The sequence below is a fragment of the Ambystoma mexicanum genome, chromosome 6q, assembly GCF_040938575.1.
Source record: "Ambystoma mexicanum isolate Mex_15411 chromosome 6q, UKY_AmexF1_1, whole genome shotgun sequence".
NCBI classification, from domain to species: Eukaryota; Metazoa; Chordata; class Amphibia; order Caudata; family Ambystomatidae; genus Ambystoma; species Ambystoma mexicanum.
In genome coordinates, this window is record NC_090937.1 from 281,885,821 (window position 1) to 281,910,128 (window position 24,308).

The 24,308-nt window shown below is 43.2% G+C and overlaps 1 protein-coding gene across 4 annotated transcripts in view; it reads left to right on the plus strand.

The window, feature by feature from the left end:
- HACD4 (3-hydroxyacyl-CoA dehydratase 4) overlaps positions 1-24,308 on the plus strand; it is a 335,173-nt gene that overhangs the window by 13,457 nt on the left and 297,408 nt on the right. For 2 of the 4 annotated variants that reach the window (XM_069630757.1, XM_069630756.1), the window contains exons 2-3: positions 11,143-11,238; positions 23,319-23,425. In XM_069630757.1, coding sequence (XP_069486858.1) covers positions 11,180-11,238; positions 23,319-23,425 — 166 coding nt within the window. In that variant the 5' untranslated portion in view covers positions 11,143-11,179. The remainder of the gene's footprint in view (positions 1-11,142; positions 11,239-23,318; positions 23,426-24,308) is intronic. The other 2 variants (XM_069630758.1, XM_069630759.1) reach the window with 1 other exon arrangement.

Below are 24,308 nucleotides of genomic sequence, written 5' to 3' on the forward strand. Positions count from 1 at the left end.
CCCTCCCTCCCTTGTTTAATCACCTCTCGCCTAGGTCATCCCTTGTGGGGCGCTCAAAGCAAAGGGCAGAGGAAAAGAGCTTCTTCTGTTTTGACCTATCAGGACCTGGAATGAGCCAAACCTCATAAACCCTAGCCCACCACCGTTAGATACTGACCATGAGTCTTGTGTAACTTTACTCTGCCATCCATACTCCCATTGCAGCCCTCACCATGTATGTAACCGACCGTAGGGCAAATTCCCGTAACAAAAATCTTTGCAACCCTTTACACATCCCGCTTGTCACCAAAAACCACCCTCACGCTCTCTTATTTCTCACAACTTCATGTATATCAATGCCTACTCTGCTGTCTCCACATAGCAAACATGATGGACCATACACCATCTGGATGCAATCTTCATCACAGAAAACGGACTTATTCCCATCTACCTTTTACATGATGGATGCCCTTGCTCCCGCTGAATACAGCTTTCAGTTAATAGACTGGGCGGCAAAGACTGGTGATGTAATCACAGTGGCCACCGAAAACAACCTGTTCATGCTCCTTGCAGGAACGCATTAACCTGGAATCAATGGACATCCTAACCTGAAACCTCTAGCTATCACCAACCAAAACTACCACTGTCCACCTCACCCAATGACCCACCAAGAATGGAACTTGCTTTGGGTGTGAAGATATCATGAAGTAAGACACAGACAATAGATTCACATTTCTTAGGAAAGCTTTATTTTCTTTATATGTCAGTATGCAGAAAGGCCTATCTTTCCCTATGCTAAGGTGCGATTTCCCTACCTAAAGAAAACTGGGGATAGTTAATGTAAGTTCAAATGAAAAGTCTGTGTCAACAAAATAGTGTTAAAAAGTAAAGCTCTGAGCTTCTTCTAGCTCTTTCGCTCTCTCTCAGCTTCCCTTTTTCCAAGTTCAAAATAGTTCCACAAAGACCTTGGAGTTCCCTTCCCCAAGAGTTCAACACAGTTCAACTCCTTGTTCATTCCCGGTGGGTCACTCAGTCTAGGCGCAGTTGTCGTACCACACTGTCCTCCCTTCACAGGTCACACAACCGATAGCCATGCTTTCCTTGGCTCTTGTAAAGTAGGGGTTACTCGGTCCAGGCGTAATTGTTGGACCACACAGTCCACCCATTACAGGTCACGCATCCGATAACCCAATGCACTTTGCTGTACTTCTGTATTCTTTAAGCATTTGGACAACATTTCGTCCTCTTTCATTCCGTAGTACTGTGGACTCTTGAATCAACACATAGTGCACATTCCTCATGGCAGTCTTTTGAGTTAGCAACAATTTGTATCTCAGACAGTTCGCTCAGTGAGGGTTTAATCCTTCTCACCCCCTTGCTTTAACTTCACTCAGAAATGCTCATACTTTTTCATCACTGGATTTGCTTTGTTTCCACTTCATTTATACATGTTCATAATGGTTCATCACTGGCTTTGCTTTGCCTCCACTTCATTTAAAACATACTCAATATATCTTTTAGTTAATTCGGTATTCAATAAGGCTCTTTGTATCCTTCAAAAATACTTCATTGGCTTTGTAAACATATTTATCGTATCTTTCAATTAGTTCGGTATTCAAAAATGATCTTTGCATTCCTCAAAAGTATTTCTTTTGTTCTGTAACTTGTTTGCTATTCATAGTCATCCCATTTGACCTTCCGTAGCATGTGCAAAAGATTCAGTTTGTTCGGTATTCAAGTACCTCGGTTTCCCAGCCCCGGAGCTCATCAGTATGAGTGTTTCCCTTTCTGCTCTCACCGGTAAGCGTTCACTCCTGCAGGCTTCTCACTTCACTTTTCTGCATTCCGTCTTCCTGTGGAATGCCCAGCTATGCTCGCTGTCCTAGGCAGTTTACAGCCCGGTCTTCCACTGCAGGCTCTGGTGAGAATCACTCTTGTAGCGGCTGGCAGCACCTTGGAGGCTTCAGTGCCCCGCATCCTCTGTCGTGGGCACCGGGGAGGAGGGACTGCAGGAGCCTGGACCCTCTCATGGCCAGTCGTGGCCCCGTCATCTCCCTTATGCTCCTACTTATCCCGGCTTTCCCCCAGCCGGTTCCTCCTCTCCAGCCCGCTTCTGCTTCACACGCTGCATCTTCACCAGCTCCTTCTCCCCCTACAGTCTCACATTCCCACTCTTATACACCTGGGGCTTGTTAACAGGCTGCAGGTGTAAGTCCTCTACATTAATTGCCTTACCTTGGTGAAACTTGTTTGTGGGACATGCCTGTCTGTTGTAGTTGAACTCCTCCACAGCCCTCTCCTCGTCACAGTACCAAAGTCGTGTGAAGGTAGGGAAGTGTGTATAACTCGCAGTCACTTCCTCCTCATCCCAGTCTTAAGGAAAAAGACTGTGAGGCATTTTGGTCAGAATAATAGTCAAAGGTTGACAATAGCCTAAGGTAGGGGAATGTTGGATTCACTTTGACCAGAGAAAGGGGGATACCATGTCTCATCAAAGGACACCCTCTCACCACTCTCCAAGTTCCCTCCACCCAGGTGATCCTCCCTTGCATATCCGCCCACAGGGTCGGGATCCAAAAGTGATGGCCTTTCCATGGCCACCTGAGGAGAGGATTCATGGGGAGTAGAAGTGAGGATGCCTTTAGGTTTCTCACAAGGGGCTTATCACATTGGCTTAATTCACCAACTTGCTCCACATTTTCTTGGGGGACTTCAAACTTGCCCGGTAGTCAGGCCACCAAAGAAATCAAGCATGCATTCTTGAACCTTATGGTCTCCTTCTGTATCACACATCTTGGAGACGTTAAACACAATAAGGGCAACACACTTGGCCTGGTGTTCTTAGCTTCCCCTGCATCTCATGTCAACACCCTTGCCTACTATATTAAACAGAGCATGCCACCATACTCATTCAAATCTCACATACATTTCCAACCACTGGGGCAAAACCACAAGGCTACCATGCCCCTCCTTCAAGATGGTTCCCCAAAAAGCTCTTGCTAAACTCTCCAGATCCTGACAGTATCCATCCCATGGCAGATGATGTTGACACACTGTCGGCAGCATTCAAACAGATGGTAAAATTGCTAATTGGCACACATACACACAAAAAACACAGTCTGGCACTATAGTACACACAGCCGCTTAAAGACAGCAAATGTGAAATCTGCAGAAAGGAAAAGCATTGGTGAAAATTGTGTGACACTAAAGATCTCTGCATGCTAAAAATCCTAAGTTCCTGCCGGGGACTCATCGGCACCCTAAAGCTACCCTTCTATTCAACAGTCATAGCATCAGCTGCTACCAGGTGTAGGGCTCTCGTTCAGGCAGTCAAACCAGCTGCAAGCTACTACATGAACCAAATAGCCCAAAGTTGGTATAGCAAATGTCATAAAGCAATGTATTGACAAAATTAACATTCGTAAAAGCAACCTCCACCTTCTGCCAACCAACACCTGAGCCCATCCAAAATGACAACCTGGTGCACCATTAGGCTAAGTTTGATATGTGGATAAGTGCAACACTGCCTATGTGCACTGAGCCCGAACCGACAACCTTGGCGGGTGCATAATAATGATGTTATTTTCTGGAGGAAGGAGTTCCAAGGGGTACCCATCCCTGCCAAGTTTCTCAGTTCCATGCGTGACACCTTGAGCCAGTCCTGCTTTTTGCCTCCAATTGCAAGCTGGAACTTGTAGTTTCCTGTTTCCCATTGCAAGTCCCAGCATGCAGTGCGAAAACAAAACAGGACTGGCTCTAAGATTCTGCATGTAACTGGGAAACTTGGCCGCTATGGGTACCATTCCAAAATAGGTGGTCTCTCTGTACTTTGACGCAGGCCTGCAATTTTCCAAGGTGTAAGTGCTGCCAAGTATCAAGAAAACTTGAAACTTGGGCTGTGGCCCATAATTCTCTTACCTGCAGAGGCCCACGAGGCTCATGCGTATCACCCACTTTTTGACATCTTTACAAAGCCCTTATTCGACAAACTGGATCATCTGGGTGTCAACTACACTAATTATGCAGATGACACCCAGATACTCCTACCTCTATCTGGGACCTATGACATCGATGTCTCCCGTATCAATGAAGTCTACACCATCATTCAGGCATGGATGGCCACTCATGACCTCTGCCTGAATGATGATAAGACCCAGCTGCTCCTAGTCGGCTCACCAAACAACCTATTAAAACTCAGTCCCACCTATACGAGTATCCTCATAGATGGAAACAATATAACCATAGCCAAAGATGTAAAAACCCTAGGGTTTTACCTTGATGCTAATTGCAACCTCACTAAATAGGTCAACATGACTGCCTCAGCCACCGCCTACACAGGCAAATTGAGCAGAGCTTGTAGACCATTACTGTCCTCCAACAGCTGCCTCACACTGGCCAGAGCACTTATACAATCCAAGTTGGATTACTGAAACGGCCTATACTTAGGTGCCAACAAATCTATAATAAACAAGCTGCAGATTCTGCAATACAATGCACTTAGAGCGGCATTAAACATACAAAAAAATAAGCACATCTCAGCTACTAGAAAATTCTGCAAATGGTTGTCCATACAAGAAAAAATGTACCTAAATACCCTGTGCCTTACCCATAAAGCCCTGAACCATCGCGCCCCGCCTTATATTACTGACAAATTCACCAAAAAGCTATTGGTCAGAACGACTAGATCCTCCAACACCTCCTGTCTTGTGGTGCCCAGATACAACCTTAAAAGGGCTGGCGGAACTAGTTTCCCAGTTCTCGCTGCCCAACTATGGAACACACTCCCGCAGAACATCAAATCCACCCAATCATTCGATGAATTCAGAAGTCTTGCCATCTCATGGCTACTTAACAAAAACAAACCTAATCTGCTCATACTATGTCACCTCCGTAGATCATATGAATTGTGTATGGATCACCTGTATGTTGTATTCACCTATGTGACTGCTACTTCTGTATATCTGTACACTTTGTTATTTTGTACTTGTCATGTATCATTTATTTGCTACTCACCTGTAACTGTAATCTTTATAATAAGCGCCCAGATACCCCTGGGCCAGGTGCGCTATAAAAATAAACAAACAAACAATGAGGAATGTCCAAAAGATCACAACGTGACCCCTCCACCCCCACGGTGGTACGATCAGTTACCTGTTCTATTACAAGCAGCACATCTGCTTGGATTCGGGAGGGTACAAAACGACCTAAGCTGTAAGTCATTGGTGGAAACGGCTGCTATGGGCAAGGTGGCAATGCTTTATTTTGAGACAAAGAACCATTGTAATGTCAAGCCATTTCTGGCAAATGTTTCACCTATGTGTAGGGCCCATTAAAGAAAGTTCCAGACCTGCCAGTTGGCACTGGGTTCACATGTGGAGTTGTGGTTGGCTAAACCCCCACATCAGTGCCTTTGTCCTAGCTACAATTGTGGAACAGAATCAGTGATAAATTGCTCCACCACCGGAGCAGGTCTAGTTCGGTAACCCAACCGTACATATTTTTGTAACTGCGCATTGCAGGATAGAACATGGTTACAGACACATATGGGCCTCATTACGTGTGGGGCAGTGCAGTAAAAATGAAGCGGTAATGCCATTACCGCTGCATTATCGCACCGCCCAACTACAAGTTTGGCAGAAAGTTGGAGGATTCACCTCCAGCCATGAGCTGGAGGTAAATCTGCCAGCTTTCGCCAAGTTTTGGTGGAACTACCGCAGCAGATTTTCCACCCCAGTCATTCTACCAAAAATGACCCATAGAGTCCAGTAGACTTAAAAAATGGGTACTTACTCCACCACCACTTGTAATCCGGACCAAGTGGCGGTAACAGTACATCTGTTGGACAGTATTCGGGCAGAATTTCTGCCGGAATGCCGCCCAACTCGTAGTGACCCCATTGTGTTAAAGATGAGTAAGTAAATTGGTATTGAATAGGGTGACCAGCAGACCTCCTGGTTTTAACAGGTTTCCCGGTCCAGTCCCGGGAAATCGCCCTCTGTCCTAGGGTCCCAAGAGTTTTTAATTTAATAAACTCTGTCCCGGGATTGGAAGGGTGGGTGGCTACGGTCCCAGTTTTTGCCGGGAACCAATTCATAAATCCCAAAATCGGGCGTCTAGCGCAACTCTTCCTTCGGGTGAAGGCTTTTCTCGCCCCATTTCCTTCTCCTTCGCCTCCATGGCTGCTCTCCTCCAATGAGAGGAGTGTGCGTGTTAACACTGCCCCCGCCCCACCTGTCGAAACAAGCCAGGAACATAAAAGTAGGACTACCGTTTTATCGGAGTCCTGTTTGTGCTTACTGTAGTACTACATCTATGTCTATGGCAGGTCCTGGTTTTATTTAAAAAATCTGGTCATCCTATATAATTGGATCAAATGTTAATTATGCATTTTGGATGTTCTTGTAACTTTTGTATAGTGTATTTTAGGACCAATAGTTTAAGTGTATGTACATTTTAAAATTCTTGGTGTAGTATTGCTATTGTGTATTTTTCTGATGTTTTAGGCATACATGTGTATATTAACTTTTGATTATTGTTGATGTTTCCAAAAAGACAAAAGATCAATAGTCATTCAATGGAGACTTTTTGAGAGGGTCACTGGGATGGATTATTTATGTCAAGCCATAAGAATGCACTTGCACTGACATGGCAGTCCTTTCAATGGAGACAGGTTCTTGAGTGCTAGAGGGAATGTTTTGTTTGAGTTAGTGCTGCCACTGACATTTGATATGTCATTTGCCCATGCCACTCAAGATACGTCACATTAGAGATGGTGCAGTTCTTGCGTCATTGAATTCCACTGCCATCCTTCCCAATACTCTCATTCTGTGCCTGCTAACCCTCCTTCAACCACCACCCTACCCTCTTTCTCATCCTTTCCTCTTTTTTCCCCTGATGAGGTCGCTAGACAAGTCCCATCTATGAAAGCCTCATCAAAACAGGTTCATCCCTGTTCCTCTAAAACAATCAAGGACCATGTTGATACCCTTGCTCTAGCCCTTGCCGATTTTTGGAACCTCTCCTTTGCCTCAGGATCCTTCCCCTCCCCTCTGAAGCACTCTCTTGTGCATCCTCTTCTCAAGAAGCCCACAGCCGACCCTTCTTGCCCCGCTAACTATCGCCCAATTTCCATTACTCCCTTTCTTGGTAAACTCCTGGAAAAACTGGCCATCTCTCAGCTCAACGTTCACTCCGATTCTGTTGGCTCTCTCCATGACCACCAGTCTGGTTTCAGATCTGTCTAAAGCACGGAAACTGCTCTCCTGAATATCCATGAATATCTGCTCTGATCAACCCTCCCAGGTCCAACTTGGGTCCTTCCTATCATCTATCTCCCTCTCTACCTGTGGTGTTCCTCAGGGGTCTAATATATCACCCTGGCTTTTCAACCAATACCTGGCAAGTCTCGCCCTCCGCAATGCCATGTTCTGTTAAAATGTCCAGTGCTACGCTGACGTCACTCAACTCATTTTCAGGCTGCTCTCAGCCACCTCCTCTTCCTCTCTGATCTCTGAATGCCTAACTGCCATTCAGGATTGGTGAGCCGCCAATGATCTTTGTCTGAATGCCAGCAAGACGGAGATCCTCCTTATCGGCACACCTTCACCATCCTTTCCCCTCACTCTCTGGCCGGCCTCCCTTGGCCCTCCTCCTACCCCCACCTGCGAGGCTAAGAACCTCCGGGTCATCTTTGACTCCACACTTTCCTTCTCCGCCCACATCTCTACTGTCTCTAAAAAGTCAAACTTCCTACTGCACCTCCTCAGAGGTACTCTGCCTTTCCTTTCCTTACCCCAGAAGCTCACTGTCTCCCAAGTTCTGGTTCTCTCTAGGTTGGACTATTATAACAGTCTCCTTCTAAATCTACCTGCCTCTACTCTCCGCGCTCTGCAACTAATCCAGAAAAGGACTGCAAGACTTGTTCTTGGCCTCAAGCCCTGGGATCGTATCTCTCCAGCTATGAAATCTCTCCATTGGCTCCCAGTGGATGCAAGGATTACATTCAAAACCCTCTGCATTGTCCACAAGGCTTTCTGGGGCCTGGGTCCAAAATACCTTCAGCTATCCCTCCGCAAATACCCCCCCCTCTCAAGCTCTTCACTCCTCTACCTCTAACTCTCTCAGAGTCAGTCGTTTTTCCAAGAAACGAGCTGTGGGTAGATCTCTGTCATTGGCTGGGGCCTCCATCTGGAACAGCCTCCCTGCCACTCTAAAACTTGAGGAGAACCATCTCTGGTTCCGGAAGGACCTCAAGACCTTCTTCTTTGCTTCTGCCTTCACCCCCCTGTCCCCTGTCTCTCTTGGCACCGTGCACCTGGCCATCCTATGTCCTCCGGGCCAGGTACCTGCTCACCCTGACTCCCTCCCACACTGCCTCTGAGCCACCCATTGCACTGCGGTCTGTATTCTGTACCCATACAGTCCCTCGCCCTTTTTTTTTCCTGCACTTATCAGACCGACCCTGTCTGCTGCCTACAACCCAGCACTTGCCACTTGCTGGATGCACTACCACTGTTTGTTGCCTTTATTATTTATTTATTATTATTTATCTGTTTCTCCTTTACTCTGTACTTCCCCCCACCATGCACTTGCGCATTCTCAATGTCACTGGGCCTAGTAAGATCATTGTTTTGCTCCCCCCTGTTCCCCTCCTTTGCGTTGTCGTGCTCTGAATCACTTGTGTACGAGCGCGATAGAAATAAAAAATCAATCCACCAATACGGCTTGGCTTTACGGTAGAGGATAATCTTACAAATTAATATAACTATATCATTAGGACTAGGGCTCTGGTGCCACGCGGTATCATCTTGCAAGAGAAAAATGCTAGACCTCGGGGAAGTATTGCACATTGGCCATTTTGTCAGTCTCCAATATGACATTTTTCTAGAGCAAAGGTGGCGTTGACAGCTGGGAAACATTGCTACTCACAAGCGAGTATCCAGAAGTTGAATTGTTATCCATACGGTAATAGGGGGCATGGGAATTTCGGATTCAGAAGATGCCACTAAATAAATGAGCAGTGTCAAAGCAATTGTGGAAGGATAGGGCTATGCCGTGTTATGGTCGCCAAACCTCTAGTTGGAAAGTTATTCATAGCCTACAATGCTTCGGTATGAGATTTGGACAGGATCAGTCCTTCATAGTTTTGTACCACATAAAAAGGACATTTTTTAATTTTAAAAAGTGAGCTTCATTTTTAAAAAAGAAAAAAGTTGTTTTCAAAGCCCCAATCCTTTCCCCTTTGACCCCGTTCCAACCATGACAGGTGTTAGATGAGCAGAAATCTGCTGTCTTCTTGGAAAGAAGCCAGATAGAGGTGATGACCAACTCTGTACTTGTGCGCCTGGCCAGAAAAGGATGCACTCGCCTCCCTCCCCTCCTTTTTTCAATGTACTTGCTATTGTATCAGGGCGCACATTCGTTATCCTTATAAGAGAGAGGTCTGCAAAATGCGTCTCTTCAAATGTTTTGGGCTATGGCGTCCATGATTCCTCACCATTGATTTAGCTGTTATGGGGTGTTGGAAGTTGTAGTCTAAAACGTCTGGAGAGCCCTAGGTTTCAGACCACTGTAAGGTGTTATACAGCCATACCTTAACCCTTCAAGCAACAACGCCGCCTGTGGCCTTTCGGGTACTTTGGCATCCACACAACTATTTATTTATTTATTTTTACATTCATTGCACTGCACAAAACCCAGAGGCATCTAGGCGCTAGTTACATGGTTACGGTACAAATGCAGTAGCACAGTCCACATGTGTAGGGCCAAGCATAGGAGTTACAGCATACAGTAGATCATGAGTGCACATTTCGGTAAAGCCTCAACTCATGGTATGGGGGGCTACATTCGTCTGCAAGAGTCGGCAAAATAGTCAACATACACGTGAAAGCACAATCCGGTAAAGCCTCACCTCGTGGAACGGGGCTAGCTCGGGTCTGCCGGTAGGACATAGTCAACAAACATGTGAAAGAACATTCTGCTAAAGTAAAGCCTCACCTCTTGATACAAGGGGCTACCTCAGGTGTGCTGGTAGGCAATTTCGGGCGTGCCGGACGCAAAACAGTCAACATACATGTAAAAGCACATTCCATAACCCCAAACATAAAACGTGTGTGAGCCCTTTCCCACAGCTCACCAGATGTCCCCCCTTTCTCTGTTGTCACTTGTCCCTCCTGCACAAGCAGAGGTCGAAGTGGGCGGGAGCGGTCGGGAGCGGTGCTCCTATACTTTTTATTTTTAAGTTTCACCGTTCCTATACTTTTATTTTAAAAAGAAACCGTCCTGGAATGGTTTAGTTTTAAAATAAAAGTGTAGGAAGAAGTTGAAGCTTGCATTTCAGTGCACAGCAGTGAACATTCTGGCTTGGATTGTGTGTCGGAGGGGGTGTGGCAATGAGGTTTGTGAGCAGGGGAGCAGGCCAGCTGGGAGCATAGTTCAACTACTTCTTTTCGTACACTTCGACCACTGTGCACAAGGCACTTAGAACTCCTATATATTTTAGGAAAAAGGTTTCCAGAGTATTCAGTGTGAGTCAATTTAGTATAGGTGTGGTTGTGTGTTTGTGTGTACACGCAAACTTTCAACACAACAACAAAAACTCCATATACCTTAAGAAACGTATTTGAAAGGTTTATAAGCAAGTATTCAATTCTGGGGTACATTTGGTTTGATTGGCCGTCACAAATAGAAAACCCAGACGAAAACATTGTATGAAAAATAACTTACAACAGATATATTGGTGGGAAAATTAGGAACCCTTTCATATTTGTTTTTGACAAAATGTGCTTGTTCTCTGTTTTATTATGTTGTAAATGCGCATTTTGAAGAACGCTTGACTTTTTGTGTGAATGAGATTTGATTTTTGTAGTATGAATGGTGTTTTTTTTAACAATGTTGTCACCAGGAAAGCTGATCTTCTAAGAATGCAATTCTTTCGTGCAAGCTGTTAAAATGCATTTCATATGATATATGGGGTTCTTGTTGGTGTGTCAAAAGTTTGTATACACACATTTAACTGGCTCACTATTTCAAAATTCTGGAAAAATAAAAAAGTACTGTGTTCCTGTTAGAGAAATGAAAGGCCCTCCTTCTTTTGTATAAAAACACGTTGAACCCTTATTCCTGAGCTGTTAGTCGAGGGTCACGTATGTCCTCCTATTCCAGGCCCAACACACCCCACTTGCTGTGTGGACTGGAACCCATGCCTAGTCGCCCACGCATCCTGGATGGACCAACACTGGAATGGCTGATAGGAAAGAGGTAGGAAGCTTGTCTTGTGTATCGAAGCCACGCGTTTGGTGGGTGACATCCACTGCAACCATGTCCGTCCACAATGAGCTCCACCACAGAACATACATTTACTCTCCACAATTAACAAGAGAAATGTCTCATCAGGGCAACAGCACGCCACCTCTCAATCCTTGCCACTAATGATATCATGGCTCTTGAACATTTTCTTATTAGTATTTTCTGTTGTGTGATTTGATTTACATACAAGCGTCCATGCATACTTTGTAATCATTTGTAAATTGAAAACAACCCATTCAATACACAGATATTAACACATAAATAGTAACATTCAATACTTTACAATGCTCCTAACTTGTAAAATGATTTAAAAGCAATTCTTCAAGTCACTCATATTACTTAATTCAATTTAACTTCTTCTCCAAATTTTCCCAATAAAAAAACACTGCTAAAATCGTAGAAATTTGACGACTCAGTATCAGTAACCAAAACAATCCCTATTAAGTTTCTCGGCCCCATGCACAAATATTTTTAAAAATCCATACCAGACATCAATTAAAGTGTTGCATTTTATATACAGGTTTTTCCAGTTTTCATTCTGCTGTGTTTGTTTACAAAAGTGACATGACCTGTTTTCCTTGGTAACTCCCCTTTTTGCTCCTAGACGATCAAAGCAGACAAGTCCATTAATACGAAACAGCATAATTACTCGATGTAGGTGTGTATTTGGAAACCTCTGGGTATATTCACCTGTTTCCATGAAACCTAGGCCTATTTTAATATGTTCCACTAGTGATCATTTTATGCTTGACAAAGTGGATTCTTTCTTTTTTTTTTTTTTTTATTATTATTTGTTTTAGCTGGTAAACCAACTTTTCAAATATTTACACTCATTATCATTTTTGTAGTTACATTTCCATACTTACAACATTAAAAGAAAGTCAATCATTCTTTGTACCTCATTACATATCATTACAGGGCAGCATAAAACAGTAAAATATGTGATATTATGACTACCAAATAGCCTTTTACTTCACATGGGTGCAAGCAATCTTCGTATCAGGGAATATTTGATTAAGAAATTGCACAATTGCAAGCTGTATTGTTAATCTTGGATTAGAAAATAAAAGATTCCATAACTGTCTGTGACTAGTACCACTCTGGACCGACACTTTGTTTCCAAAGCATTTTGCTCTTATGTTATATAGGGCGGGGCATTCAGTTATAAGATGTTGCAAAGTTTCACATTGTCCTTTGTCATTACAATGCCGACAGAAATTTTGATCTTTTGATATTACTCTCCTTCTATATAGAATCTCGTTAGTTTCATACTGATTTAGTCTGAATCTTAGATATTTCTGACGGCATGTAGGTGATGGATATTTTAGTAGGTACTCTGATATTACCCCATACCTTTTGACACCAAATGCTTCGGGGTTAAAATCCTTAAGTTTTGAGCAGATTGTCATATTGAATATCCAGTCTGCTTGATGAATTTTATTTTTGGCGCGATCAGGGTTTGTCAATAGAAGCTCGATCGTTACTGAGGCATCAGAAATCGCGTTTAGCGTATGATTTCTCCACTTCACCGACATACCAGTTTTGGAGGTTAATAAATTTTGGGCCAATACATGTAGAAGGCTGCGTTTCCCCATACCATCCAACATTTTTCGGAGAAGAGCGCATTGTTTCCATATTACATGGGTATATAGGGAGATCAGACCCAATTCATGTCGCAATATGGCCAAAGGTGTTCCTGGCGAAAGTGTTAAAACTTTTTTCCAATATCTAGCTTCTATGCTATCCCAAAATTTGCGATTTTGTGGGACCAGGGCCTCAACACCATATAGCAGAATTGGAATTGCTTTGGCCTTATAAAATTGCACAATGTGCTTCACTGTGAATTTCCCATATCTTCTGAGAATGATTTTCGATTGTGAGATCAATGAGTTTAACTTCACCCTAGTTTCAGTTGTCGTAGTACTTAGGGTTTTTTTATGTTCAATATAAACTCCAAGATATTTATATTTGACGACTTTGGTTAATACACAGTTTTGAAGAGACCACTCAAGGTGATGTTTTTTTGTGAAGTTGATCTTGCATACTAATATTTGGGATTTAGCTGTGTTAATCACCAGGTTGTTTGATGTTGCATATGTACCTAGTTGATTTAACATGTTTTGTAGGCCTATAGGTGTGCAGGATAATAATACCAGATCATCTGCGTATAGAAGATAGGGAACCCTTTGAGAGCCTATACGAGGCGCATCTGTTACACAGTTCATTAGAACAGGGCCTATATCCAGAATATAAAAGTTAAATAGGAAAGAGGCAAGAGCACAACCCTGCTTCACTCCTCTGTGGGTCTGAATGGCAGGTGATAGTCTTCCTCCCATGTTTAATTTAACTCGCATAGAAGTAGAGGTGTGTAGTAATGCCACTAGATTTGTGAGAGAAATTGGACACCGATGTTGTCTGAGTTTGGTTATTAACATATTTCTGTCAATGTAGTCGAAGGCAGATTTGAAATCAATGAACCCCAGATATAAGGGGAGTCCACCATCTGCTTGCTCCGATTGAATCATCGAGAGAGCTAAAATGTTCGGTATTGTGCCCATGCCTTTGACAAAGCCTGACTGAAATAAGTCTCTTAGACTGTTTTGATCTACCCACTCATTAAGCTCTTTTAGTATTATTCTACAGAATATTGCCGCCGGAGCGTCCAATAATGAGATTGGGCGATAACTCGTTGGTAACTGGCGGTCGCCTTTTTTATAGATCGGAACTGTGACGGCTTCCGTCCAAGTTTTGGGTAATTTCTGATACTTATTTATTGTGGCGAATATCTTGTAGAGAATTGAGCTCCAGACTTCAGGATGTTTTTTCATTAGGGCATTAGAAATCCCATCGGGGCCTGCTGCGCGTGAGTTGCTTGAGGTCATAATTAGATGTTTAATTTCCTTCTTATCAATGTTCAGCCAAAACCTCATCACTTTTTGTTCAATTGGGGTCGAAATCGTGTTTATAGGTAAGGCGTATAGAGATTGAAAATGATCTACCCACTGATGTGCCTCGACTACTGTGGATTGCAGATCTAACTGTTGGGCATTAGTGGTTTGATTTAATATTGCCCACATTTTTGAGATGTTTTTATCAGCCAGAGTCGACAACATAATGGCTCCATCTTTTTGATAAAGATTTGCTCGATGTCCTTTGACCCAGTTGTTATAACTCAAACGTGCTTTTTTAGTTAGATTCAATCTAATGTCGAGAGGAAGTCTTCCTAAACTTCTTACCTCGGCACGATAAGCCCTTTTCCTTGTGAGTATAGAATTGTCAAAAACGTGGATGTGGCTCACTTTTTTGGAGTGACCCGCCTTCTGTTGGCTAAATAATTGCATTGTGTTGCTATATGTCAATCCTATGTCTGAGGATTGCCAATTAGTGGAGTTAGTTGAATCGTGTAAAATTTGATTGAAGTGCCATAAGGCGTTCTCTGACCATCAGAGTCGATTCTTGCCACCATTTACCACAATGCAGCCGCCACCTATTGGCTCTGGGTTACTAACCTTAATTTTGGCCCTGGTCTGCCAACTAGCACACAACATATTATGGTCACTTAATGTAGACGGGGACACACTAAAGGAGCACATTGCTGACCATAAGGCACAGTTTACATATATATAATCAATTGTAGATGTAGAGTTTCCTCTCTTCCAAGTTGGTGCGGGGGGCATGTCAGTGTTAAATGCACCATTCAGCATTTGCAGATTTCTATGAGTAACCATTGTGTTCCATTGTAGCAGTTTCTCACTCTTATGTGTCCCATTTGTTGCCAAGCAGTTCATATTCAAATCCCCTGCTAAAATGAAATACAGAATCTTATCATCCGCAGATACAATGTCAAATATCAAATTCAGGTCCCTAAAGAAGCACTCCGGAGTGATAGCTACTGGATTCCAATATATGTTTAAAATTGCGTAGGTGTCGTCGTTGATCACCGCCCTAATAAGGAGCATATGAGTATTCGGCATAGCCCATATCTGTGACATTGTTCCTGGTTCATCCTTTACCGCCACCAGCAGGCCCGCAGTGGGTCTGCCTATAATGGGCTTCCTAGCTGGGTTCAGGTGTGTTTGATATCCAGACCAAAGTATGGGACTTAATAACCAGGTTTCTAACCAGGTTTCTTGCAGCAAAATTATGTCGAATTTGCTTAGGCCACTCTCATTGTTATTCAGCAAATGTTTGAATCCCCGCGAGTTCCAGCTCACCAAAGTAAGGGGGGATAACTTTGTCGGATTAGATAGCTAATTTGAGTTACTGATACAGTTACATACACACCTATTCCTGTCATTTGACGCTTGATTTAAATCCTGGCCATTTACAACGTGGATTCTTTCTTGACCAAAGTCCTCTTGCTAGTATAATCTAGTATAAAATCCAAGTGACAAACAATCATGTCCAGAAACCTTTTACATTTCACTGCAAAATTCTGGACAAGCCATTCTCCAACTCCAATCTCATTACAGTGTGTGCAATGACTTCAAATTCAATCAATAGTGCCACTGTTGGAGTGCATTTTGGTAATTGCAGAATACTTTTCTAGATGTTCTATTTCATTTTATGTAATTTAGTATTGACTGATAACCTTGCAATTCTAGCCTGTATTGTATCTTTGGAATCCGATTTTTGACAACGTGCTATCCTGATCGGTAATAAAAAGTAACTACGTAACTACCACATTGCTTAGCAAAACCCTTTAGACACAACACCCCTGAATCTGTTTACTGTAGGATCTGAATAGTTCTTTACTCAGATACAGTATTGTTTATTGTGAATTCCAAGTATTGATATTCTTCCACGATCCCCCCACAGACACATTCCACATTTCTGTTGTATTTTGTCAATGACCATAATCTTTGTTTTGCTTTTATTTATTTCTAAATCATGTTTTACAGCATCTTTATGAAGTGCTTGCAAACTTTGTTGCAAGCCTCCTTGAAAATGATCACAAACCGCGGCTACACCATTGGCAAAGGCAAGACAATTTACAAGACATCATTATTAAAACCATCCAGTGTTTTGCCTAAATCAGCCTAGTGTACATTAAAGGGACACAGAGCCAGTATGCAGCCTTGATTCAGACCTCTGTTGGTGGCAATGCTCTCCAGAAACTGGCCAGAGCTAGACAATCGGAGAGGCACCACAGTATTCAAATGATGGGGATTTCTAATTTGGATAGACTTGTGTCCAGGCCATAGGTACTCCGCTTGGCCCACAGTTTGAGTCTATTAACAGTGTCAAAGGCCGCTTAGACATCAATAAATACCATGTTGTGAGAAACCTGAGGGCGTTCTCACTTACAGACCCCAGGGATTCTTTGTTCAAGTGGCCAGGGCACGGCCATCGCCTTTGGAACCAGACCCTGGGGGTGGTCCTTGTGGACTGCTGGAGGAATACCCTCGGGAGACACACAATATTCCCCCCTTTATGACATACTCCTACCCGACACTCCCTCCACCTTTATAGGTTGCTGTAAATCCTGTCCTGTTGCCCCCTCCCCAATTCCAACAGGTACCCACATCAAGGGGAGGTGTATGAGAAAAAATACAGCACCTTATATTCCACGACAAAATCGTTCCCCTTCTTCTGACAATATTCTTCTTCCTTTTTGTAACACCACTCGAAAAAACGACAACTCTCATAATCCCCCATCACTTCTCTTTTCCAAAAACACTGAGACAAAGAAGAGAGGGACTGAGAGGGATTAACAGAGTGGTCTGGCGAAAGCAAGCAGCCCATTCGAAAGTTTCAGTGAAAGGTGAAATGTTTTTATGATGAAGCGATAGAGTGAATGAACTGCGTAAACTTGCTACACGGCCCCATTAGCCTACACTATGATCTATGATCCTAGGTGAACCCCACTGATACAACTAGCCACCCGCATATCTCTTATTCAGCCCATATTGGGACACCTGAGTTAGATAACCTTTAGCGAAGTAATTGAAGTAATTTATACCTACAACCACCCTAACTACCATGAGCAGAAACCCGAACACCCAGACCTTCCTACTTACATTTGGCCTCCTTACAATCATGGCCTCTGCTACCTATAACACATGCCCACCTATAGAAAGAAACATGAGACTTAGGGCGAGACTACCTTACTTATATGAACCCAAAAGAAATAGCGCAAACAAGACCGTTGGACTCCCGACTATACAGAATTACCTGGCTAAGCAAACTCAGGCAACGAAAACTTCCACCCTGAACTCGGTGCCCACCCACTCTCACAAAAAGAAATACCCGAGCCAAAACAAACATACAGTCAAACCTGTAATCAATCCCAATCCTAAGAGTACCCTGACATTAACTGGATCCCTCATTAATGCCAGATCCATGGTAGCCCACGCCACTGAAATGCAGACACTCTAAACAATGGCAACATGGACCTTCTTGCCGTAACAGAGACCTGGCTCCACAAGGCAGCAGGACCTACTCTGATGTTAGCCGTACCTGACAATTACCAGATCCACAGAGTAGACAGACCTAAGGCCAAAGGTGGTGGCCTAGCCATCATCTCCAAAACTACTCTGCCCATCAGGCTAAGTACCTCACCTCCCTGCGCATTGGGTGAAATACTCTCAGCAAAACTGTCGCTTTCCAACAACCGCACGCCTACTATCCATTTGATCTACAGGCCCCCAGGACCCTTAGGAACCTTCGAAGATGACCTCACTAGCCTTATTGCCAACAATACCCAAAACCACTCTCAAACTCTGCTGGGTGACTTTAACATTGGCTTTAATGAGCCAGATAACAAAAATGCCCACTCTATAACTGCTTTACTCAATGACCATGGGCTTACCCAAAAAGTCCTCACCCCTACACATGCTAAAGGTAGAACCCTCAACTGGGTATCTGAACTTAACTGCAACATTGCCATTACCGACATCATCCCTCAACCTTGGACGGGCCACTACTTAATAAACTTCACTGCCACACTTGATCTCCTCAGTCCCAAACCATCAGAATGACACCACCACTCCCTACTAGAAGTTAAAAAGACATTACAACAGCAAAGCTCATCCTCCTCTTCCTGCCTGCTATCAATGGCCTGGAGACTAATACTGACCCAGATACCTTAGTAGACACCTTCAACAAAGCTATGACGTCTGCACTAGATACTATTGCGCCACACAAACTACGCAAAGGCAAGCAAGAAGCCACCTGAATGCCTGGTTCACACCCCAATTTAAGGACCTAAGAAGGCAGAAAAGAAAGCTCCAAGCTAATTGGCGCAACTCGCCCACTGACAATAATAATAACCCAATTCTCCAAATCCTACAAGAAAGTAATTATCAACACAAACAAAAAATCTATTCAACGACAGAATCACTAATGCCAAATCAAATACTAAGGAACTCTTCTCCATCCTCTGGGAAATGGAATCCCCCATTCAACCAACCGACACTGTCCCCAAGGGCAAGATATGGTGTACTAACATACAAAATGCCCTATCAAATAAAATCTCTACCCTCCAGCACAAAATAACCAATAAAAAGGACTCCCCCCACTGATCAACAAACCCCATTGACCACTGAGCCTAACACTATCCCACCTTGTAGCTTCATAACTATCTCTATTATCGACACTGAAAAGGTCATCCTCTCCCTGAAGCCATCCAACTGTAAGGGCGACAGCTGCCCAGCACAAATAATAAAGGATGCAGCTAGAGATTTAGCCCAGTTTATCTCGAAGCTCATTAATTCCTCCTTCAAATCAAACACAGTACCGGCCAACCTGAAAGAATCCTGGGTCCTCCCCCTACTTAAAAAACAAACCCTTGATCCATCTATCCCAACCAACTATAGGCCCATTACCACTGTACCTCTCCTACTTAAAATTATCAATAGAGTAGCCTACCTCCAAATTCAAGACTACTTGGAAGCCAACCATCTACTAGGCTTTCGGCAATCGGGCTTCCGCCCCCTCCATGGCACTGCAACAAAATTGAGGAGTTAAAGGATAGTGGAAAAACAGCTTTGCTACTTTTACTGGACTTGTCAGCAGCTTTTGACTTGGTGGATCACACAGTTTTATGCAACCCCCTCAAGCTCGCTGCCAACTTTACAGGGGAAGCTATAGCCTGGGTCCAATCCTTTCTAGCCAACCGGACTATGAGAGTCTTCTCTACATCCACCTGCACTGATCCTATCCAAATAACATGTGGAGTCCCACAGGGCTCCTGTGTCTCATCCACCATGTATAACATTTTCACCAAGCCATTGTTTGACAAGTTGGACAGACTGGGTGTCACCTACACAAAATATGCAGATGACACTCAGCAGGGGCGTTGCTAGGGGGAGGGGTAAGGGGGCTATAGCCCCTGATCTTTTGGTTGTAGCCCCGGATAGAATCTCAGGAGCTACAGCCAAAAGACTAGCTAGCCCCCAGTCCCAACAGTTCCGACATCAGCTTAGCCCCTGGTCTTTTCCAGACCTAGCAACTCCCCTGACACTCAGATCCTCATACCCCTTTCGGGCAACTATGAAGCGGACCTGGCCTTGGTGAATAAGATATACATCCTCATTCAGGCATGGATGGCCACCCATGGCCTCTGCCTGAACGACGATAAAACTGAAATCTTGCTCCTCGGATCTGACCATAAACTAAAAAAACGTACCCCGAACTATGCATCCTTTAATATTGACAACAATATTATTAAGGTTATGCCAGAGGTTAAAACTCTAGGATTCTACCTGGACTCCTCTCTCACCCTTAAAAAGCAAGTGAACTCCCTCTCCTCCACATCGACCTACACTTGCAAACTCATCCGAGCTGCCAGACCATTCCTGTCCAGCGCCAGCTGTCTCACCTTGGCCAATGCTCTTATCATAGACTATTGCAACACCCTATACTCAGGAGCCAACAAGTTTGTCACTGACAAACTCCAGAGATTGCAAAATAACACCCTAAGAGCAGTGTTGAACATCCCACGCAGAGAGCATATCTCTAAATACCGGACAGAGGCCCACTGGCTAAAGATAAAGGACAGAATCCTCCTTAAAACTATATCTCTCACCTCTAAATGCCTAAGTAATCTAGCACCTCCGTACCTATCTGAAAAAATTACCAGGAGATCCTCAACCCGACCTACGAGATCTGCTAACACATGTATGCTTGAAATCTGTAGATATAAACTGACTACAGCGGGAGGATCTAGCTTACCTGTCAAAGCCGCACAATCATGGAACACACTCCCACTTGACCTCAGACGCCCACTACCCTACACCAGATTTAGAAGTAACGCTCTCAAATGGCTTCATACTAACGATATGCAACCTCCCTCCCCCTAGCCTGATCCTGCTATGCATATGTTAAGATCTCTTTCTATTGCTGATCCTGGCAACTGTCTGTACTGTATTATTTATTGTAATTTACTCTGTACTTACATGCATGTACCGGCCTATGGTAGGCATTGTAACTAAGCTTTGAGACTTCTTGTACTGTTGCGTCCTGCTGCCCAAGGACTCTGTGCGCATTATCAAATAAATAAACAAACAAGCAAACTATAAGAAGCAAAGTGATCAAAATGAACCCTGGGAAAAGGGGGGGCAAAAAGGTGAAAGTTGAACATTTGTACTTATGGCATTGAACTACCCAGACCAAGAGACACTGGGGAAAATACCACAAGAATGGGAGCTGAAGGGAAAGTCGAAGTGGTCCTGCGGTGGTCTATAGTAAAAGCCACGCACATTTGAAAGTCTTCGACATCAGGAAAAGGTCAGAGCACAACTGAGGGACACCGGAAGTGTGATAAATTAGGGGAAGGGAACCCCTAAATGATGTGAATTGAAATTGGGGAAGGCACCCCCTGCAAGTGTTGTGTTTAAAAGGTCAGAGCCCGACTGAGGGAAACCTACGTGAAGATTTTACTTTGAGAGGTCCGAGCCCGATAGGGGGAGACCTGCATGAACCTTTTGTTGAACTGTGTTTTGAAAGCTTGGAACGAGAGACTTTAATGTGGAAGGCCAGACGGGCCTCTATCCACGTTTTGAACTGCCTTTGTTTTGAGAACCTGAGCCAGAGTGTGTCATCCTGTCTACAGGGGCTGCTTTACTCTGTGCTATCTCACATGGGGAGGAGAGCTGACCCAGCCCTCTTGATCCTTTGTTAGAACACTGTTTTTCCTTTGCATACACCTTTTCCCCTGCACCCTTTCATTGTAATAGTATAAGGGCAGACAATAGGTTTATTTAGGATAGGCCATTTGGTTTTTACTGACACAACTAAGACTGTATTATTTTATTATTTGATGGTCTACCATCACACCACCTCTCAAGCTCTAACGTACTCCCATCTTTAGAGATAGGGTGAGACAGGAGTTTATCCAACCCTTTTGCTCAATAAACGCCCTTGAACATTATATCTCTTGTGTCTGTCTTCACTTGTAATACCATGCCTCCCTTACAATGTACAGAGGAGAGTTTTGTTCTGTAAGGATATTTCGCTTTAGTTGCATCAAGACCATACCATTATGTGTAGTACTGTGGCCTTTTTTTTCGAAAACCTCATTGAAATTGAGACAACATCCCCCTTTGATCATTCCGCAAGACCAAAGCTGCAAAAACCTTCCTTGACACATCAAGCAATGCCATTAATTGGTAATTATGGGAGTCCTCTGGATTTCCTCTTTTCAAAAATCTACCTATTTGCCCAATAGCCTTGAATAGATCCAGAAATATGAATGGCCACCCTTCCGGCTGTGCTTTTAAAACAACATATGAAAGACCAGCAGGGCCAGGAGGTGAGATTGTTTAACAATTGTACGGTCACTTCTCCAAAGTGTAATAAACCAATTGTCTAATAGAAAACACCATTAAGAACACAGTTGCACACACTCAGAGACCACAAGACTACCTAAAGGTTGATTTATTATTCACCATATGTATATATCGATAGAAATAATTCAAAACATACATGACAATATTTTCCTAATGTATTTTTTAAAAAATCAAGCCCTTAACAAACGTTATATAACGAAATCACAATCCCCTTTCCTAAAACAAAGTAAAGGGGAGGAGGTTCCGGAGTCTTAGAGCATAGACAGAAAAGGCCTGTCTTCTGGTTCTTTCCCCCCTGCACCGTCGGAGTTCAGGTCTACACACGTCCTTAATACTGGTGGATCGCAGGCTTCCGGAAATACTGAGTGTCTACTGGCCTTACAGGTGGGGATAGATTGCATATAGTATAGTATGAAAATGTGGCAAGTTCATTTGGCTGATGATATATTTAAAGGCCCAGAAGGAGCTATTGTCCGATCATATGCCTAGGTGCTGAGAAGGGATGATTAGCCAGGTGTTAAGGGTTTTCCCCAAATACAAGATGGTCCTGCAAGTTGCAGATTTGAAATGGAAGGAGGGCACTCCAGTGATTGGCAGTGTGGCTTGAGAGGGGTATCAGGGGGAGGGAGTGGCGCCCAGGCAGGGGTTTTCAGAATCAGGGGTTGTAAAATACGTTGTAGTTTGATGCACTAAAATGGGACTTACCCTACTCCGTAGATCCAGGTTTTCATTCCTACAGGGCCAGCACCAAGAATGAGCCCAACCACTATGTTGTTTAGGTCCAGGGTTGTAGGAGGGAAGTGAATATAAAGAGCAGGAAGATACAATAGTCTTGAAAATAGAAAATAAAATAAGTTCATACAAACACAGAATGTACAAACAAAAAAAATGTAAAATTGTGAAAATTGCTAAAAATTGTTTCTTCCCAGAAAAGTGACAGCTCGAAATACTTGAAACCCCATTTTATAACACCCATGCGATCCTATACATATAAAATACAACTGACAGCTTAAAAGGGACTTAAGTAATATCGAAAAGTCCGCATTTTTCGTATGCTTTGTAGGAACAGGGTCATCATACAGTAAAAGTGAATTGTTTGTGAGGAGTTGTGTCCTAGTTTGATTTGTAGCAGTGAAATTAGCGTATATGTAAAAAGATGGCAGCACATTTAAAGCATGCCCGTGCTAGTAAAATTCCATGCCATTTCATTCTCCGGACTAAATACTTAATTTTTTGTTTCAGCAACTTGAAAATGAAGACCTATCTTTCTTTGTATTACCTGGTCCAGTTCTGCGGACATTCTTGGATATTTACAAACATGATTGCCAGGTTCTTTTCTTTTGGCAAAGGTAAGCAGCACACATTTAATTGTCTTTCCATAGTGTTGTAATCTGAATGACAGGCGGCAGTGAAAGAGGAAATAAGTCACTTGGCTGGCACTGTTGACACTGAAGTGACAGACAAGATAGCATCAGCTGCTTCCGAGAGTTGTGGATAAACCAATATGTTGTGAATTCAGGTCTTAATAAGACATTTTGGTGCAAAAAAATTACTTTGTAAAAACATTTCAGAAATATTAGTAGAAACAATACTTTTAGATGCAAATATGTTTTAATTATTATAGCGTTAAGTACAAATACATGTAAACAAAATATAACTATTAAGAACCAAAAGGTGGGCTTCTGTTTTAAAGTTAATAAAGGCTTTATTATTAAGCTAAACCTATTGCAGTACAGAACCATGACTGTACCTGCGAACAAAGTAAACCAGAAACTGTTTCTGGGTATATTTAGAAAAGTACATGTAGATAAAGAAAATGAAAGGTATAAATAGATACAGTTTACATGATTGAAAACATAGAAAGGGGAGAAAAGTATTTTTTTCAAACAAAACATTTTCCTACTTCATTGTTAAATATAGAGAACTCTTATTTTGTACAGTCGTAATTTCTAGCTGTAATTCTTTCCTCCAGACATTTTTGAGTGTATAGAGCACTGAGTGCAGGAGAATTAGGAATCTTATGCTATGTTACAACGCTTTTATGCTGCGCCAAATCAACGCTGTAGTTGTCTCAGAGCACTGAGGTCTGTTTGGAAGTTGTCGGGTTTTGCCATCCTCCATGTTAACCAGAAAGTAGGCCCTTCCACTAGTAGGCAGCTGGCAACCAGTGGTGCAGGGATCTCTGGAAGTAATATCACCCTAATAGTAAACTGACACCCTAGGCTTTAGAGC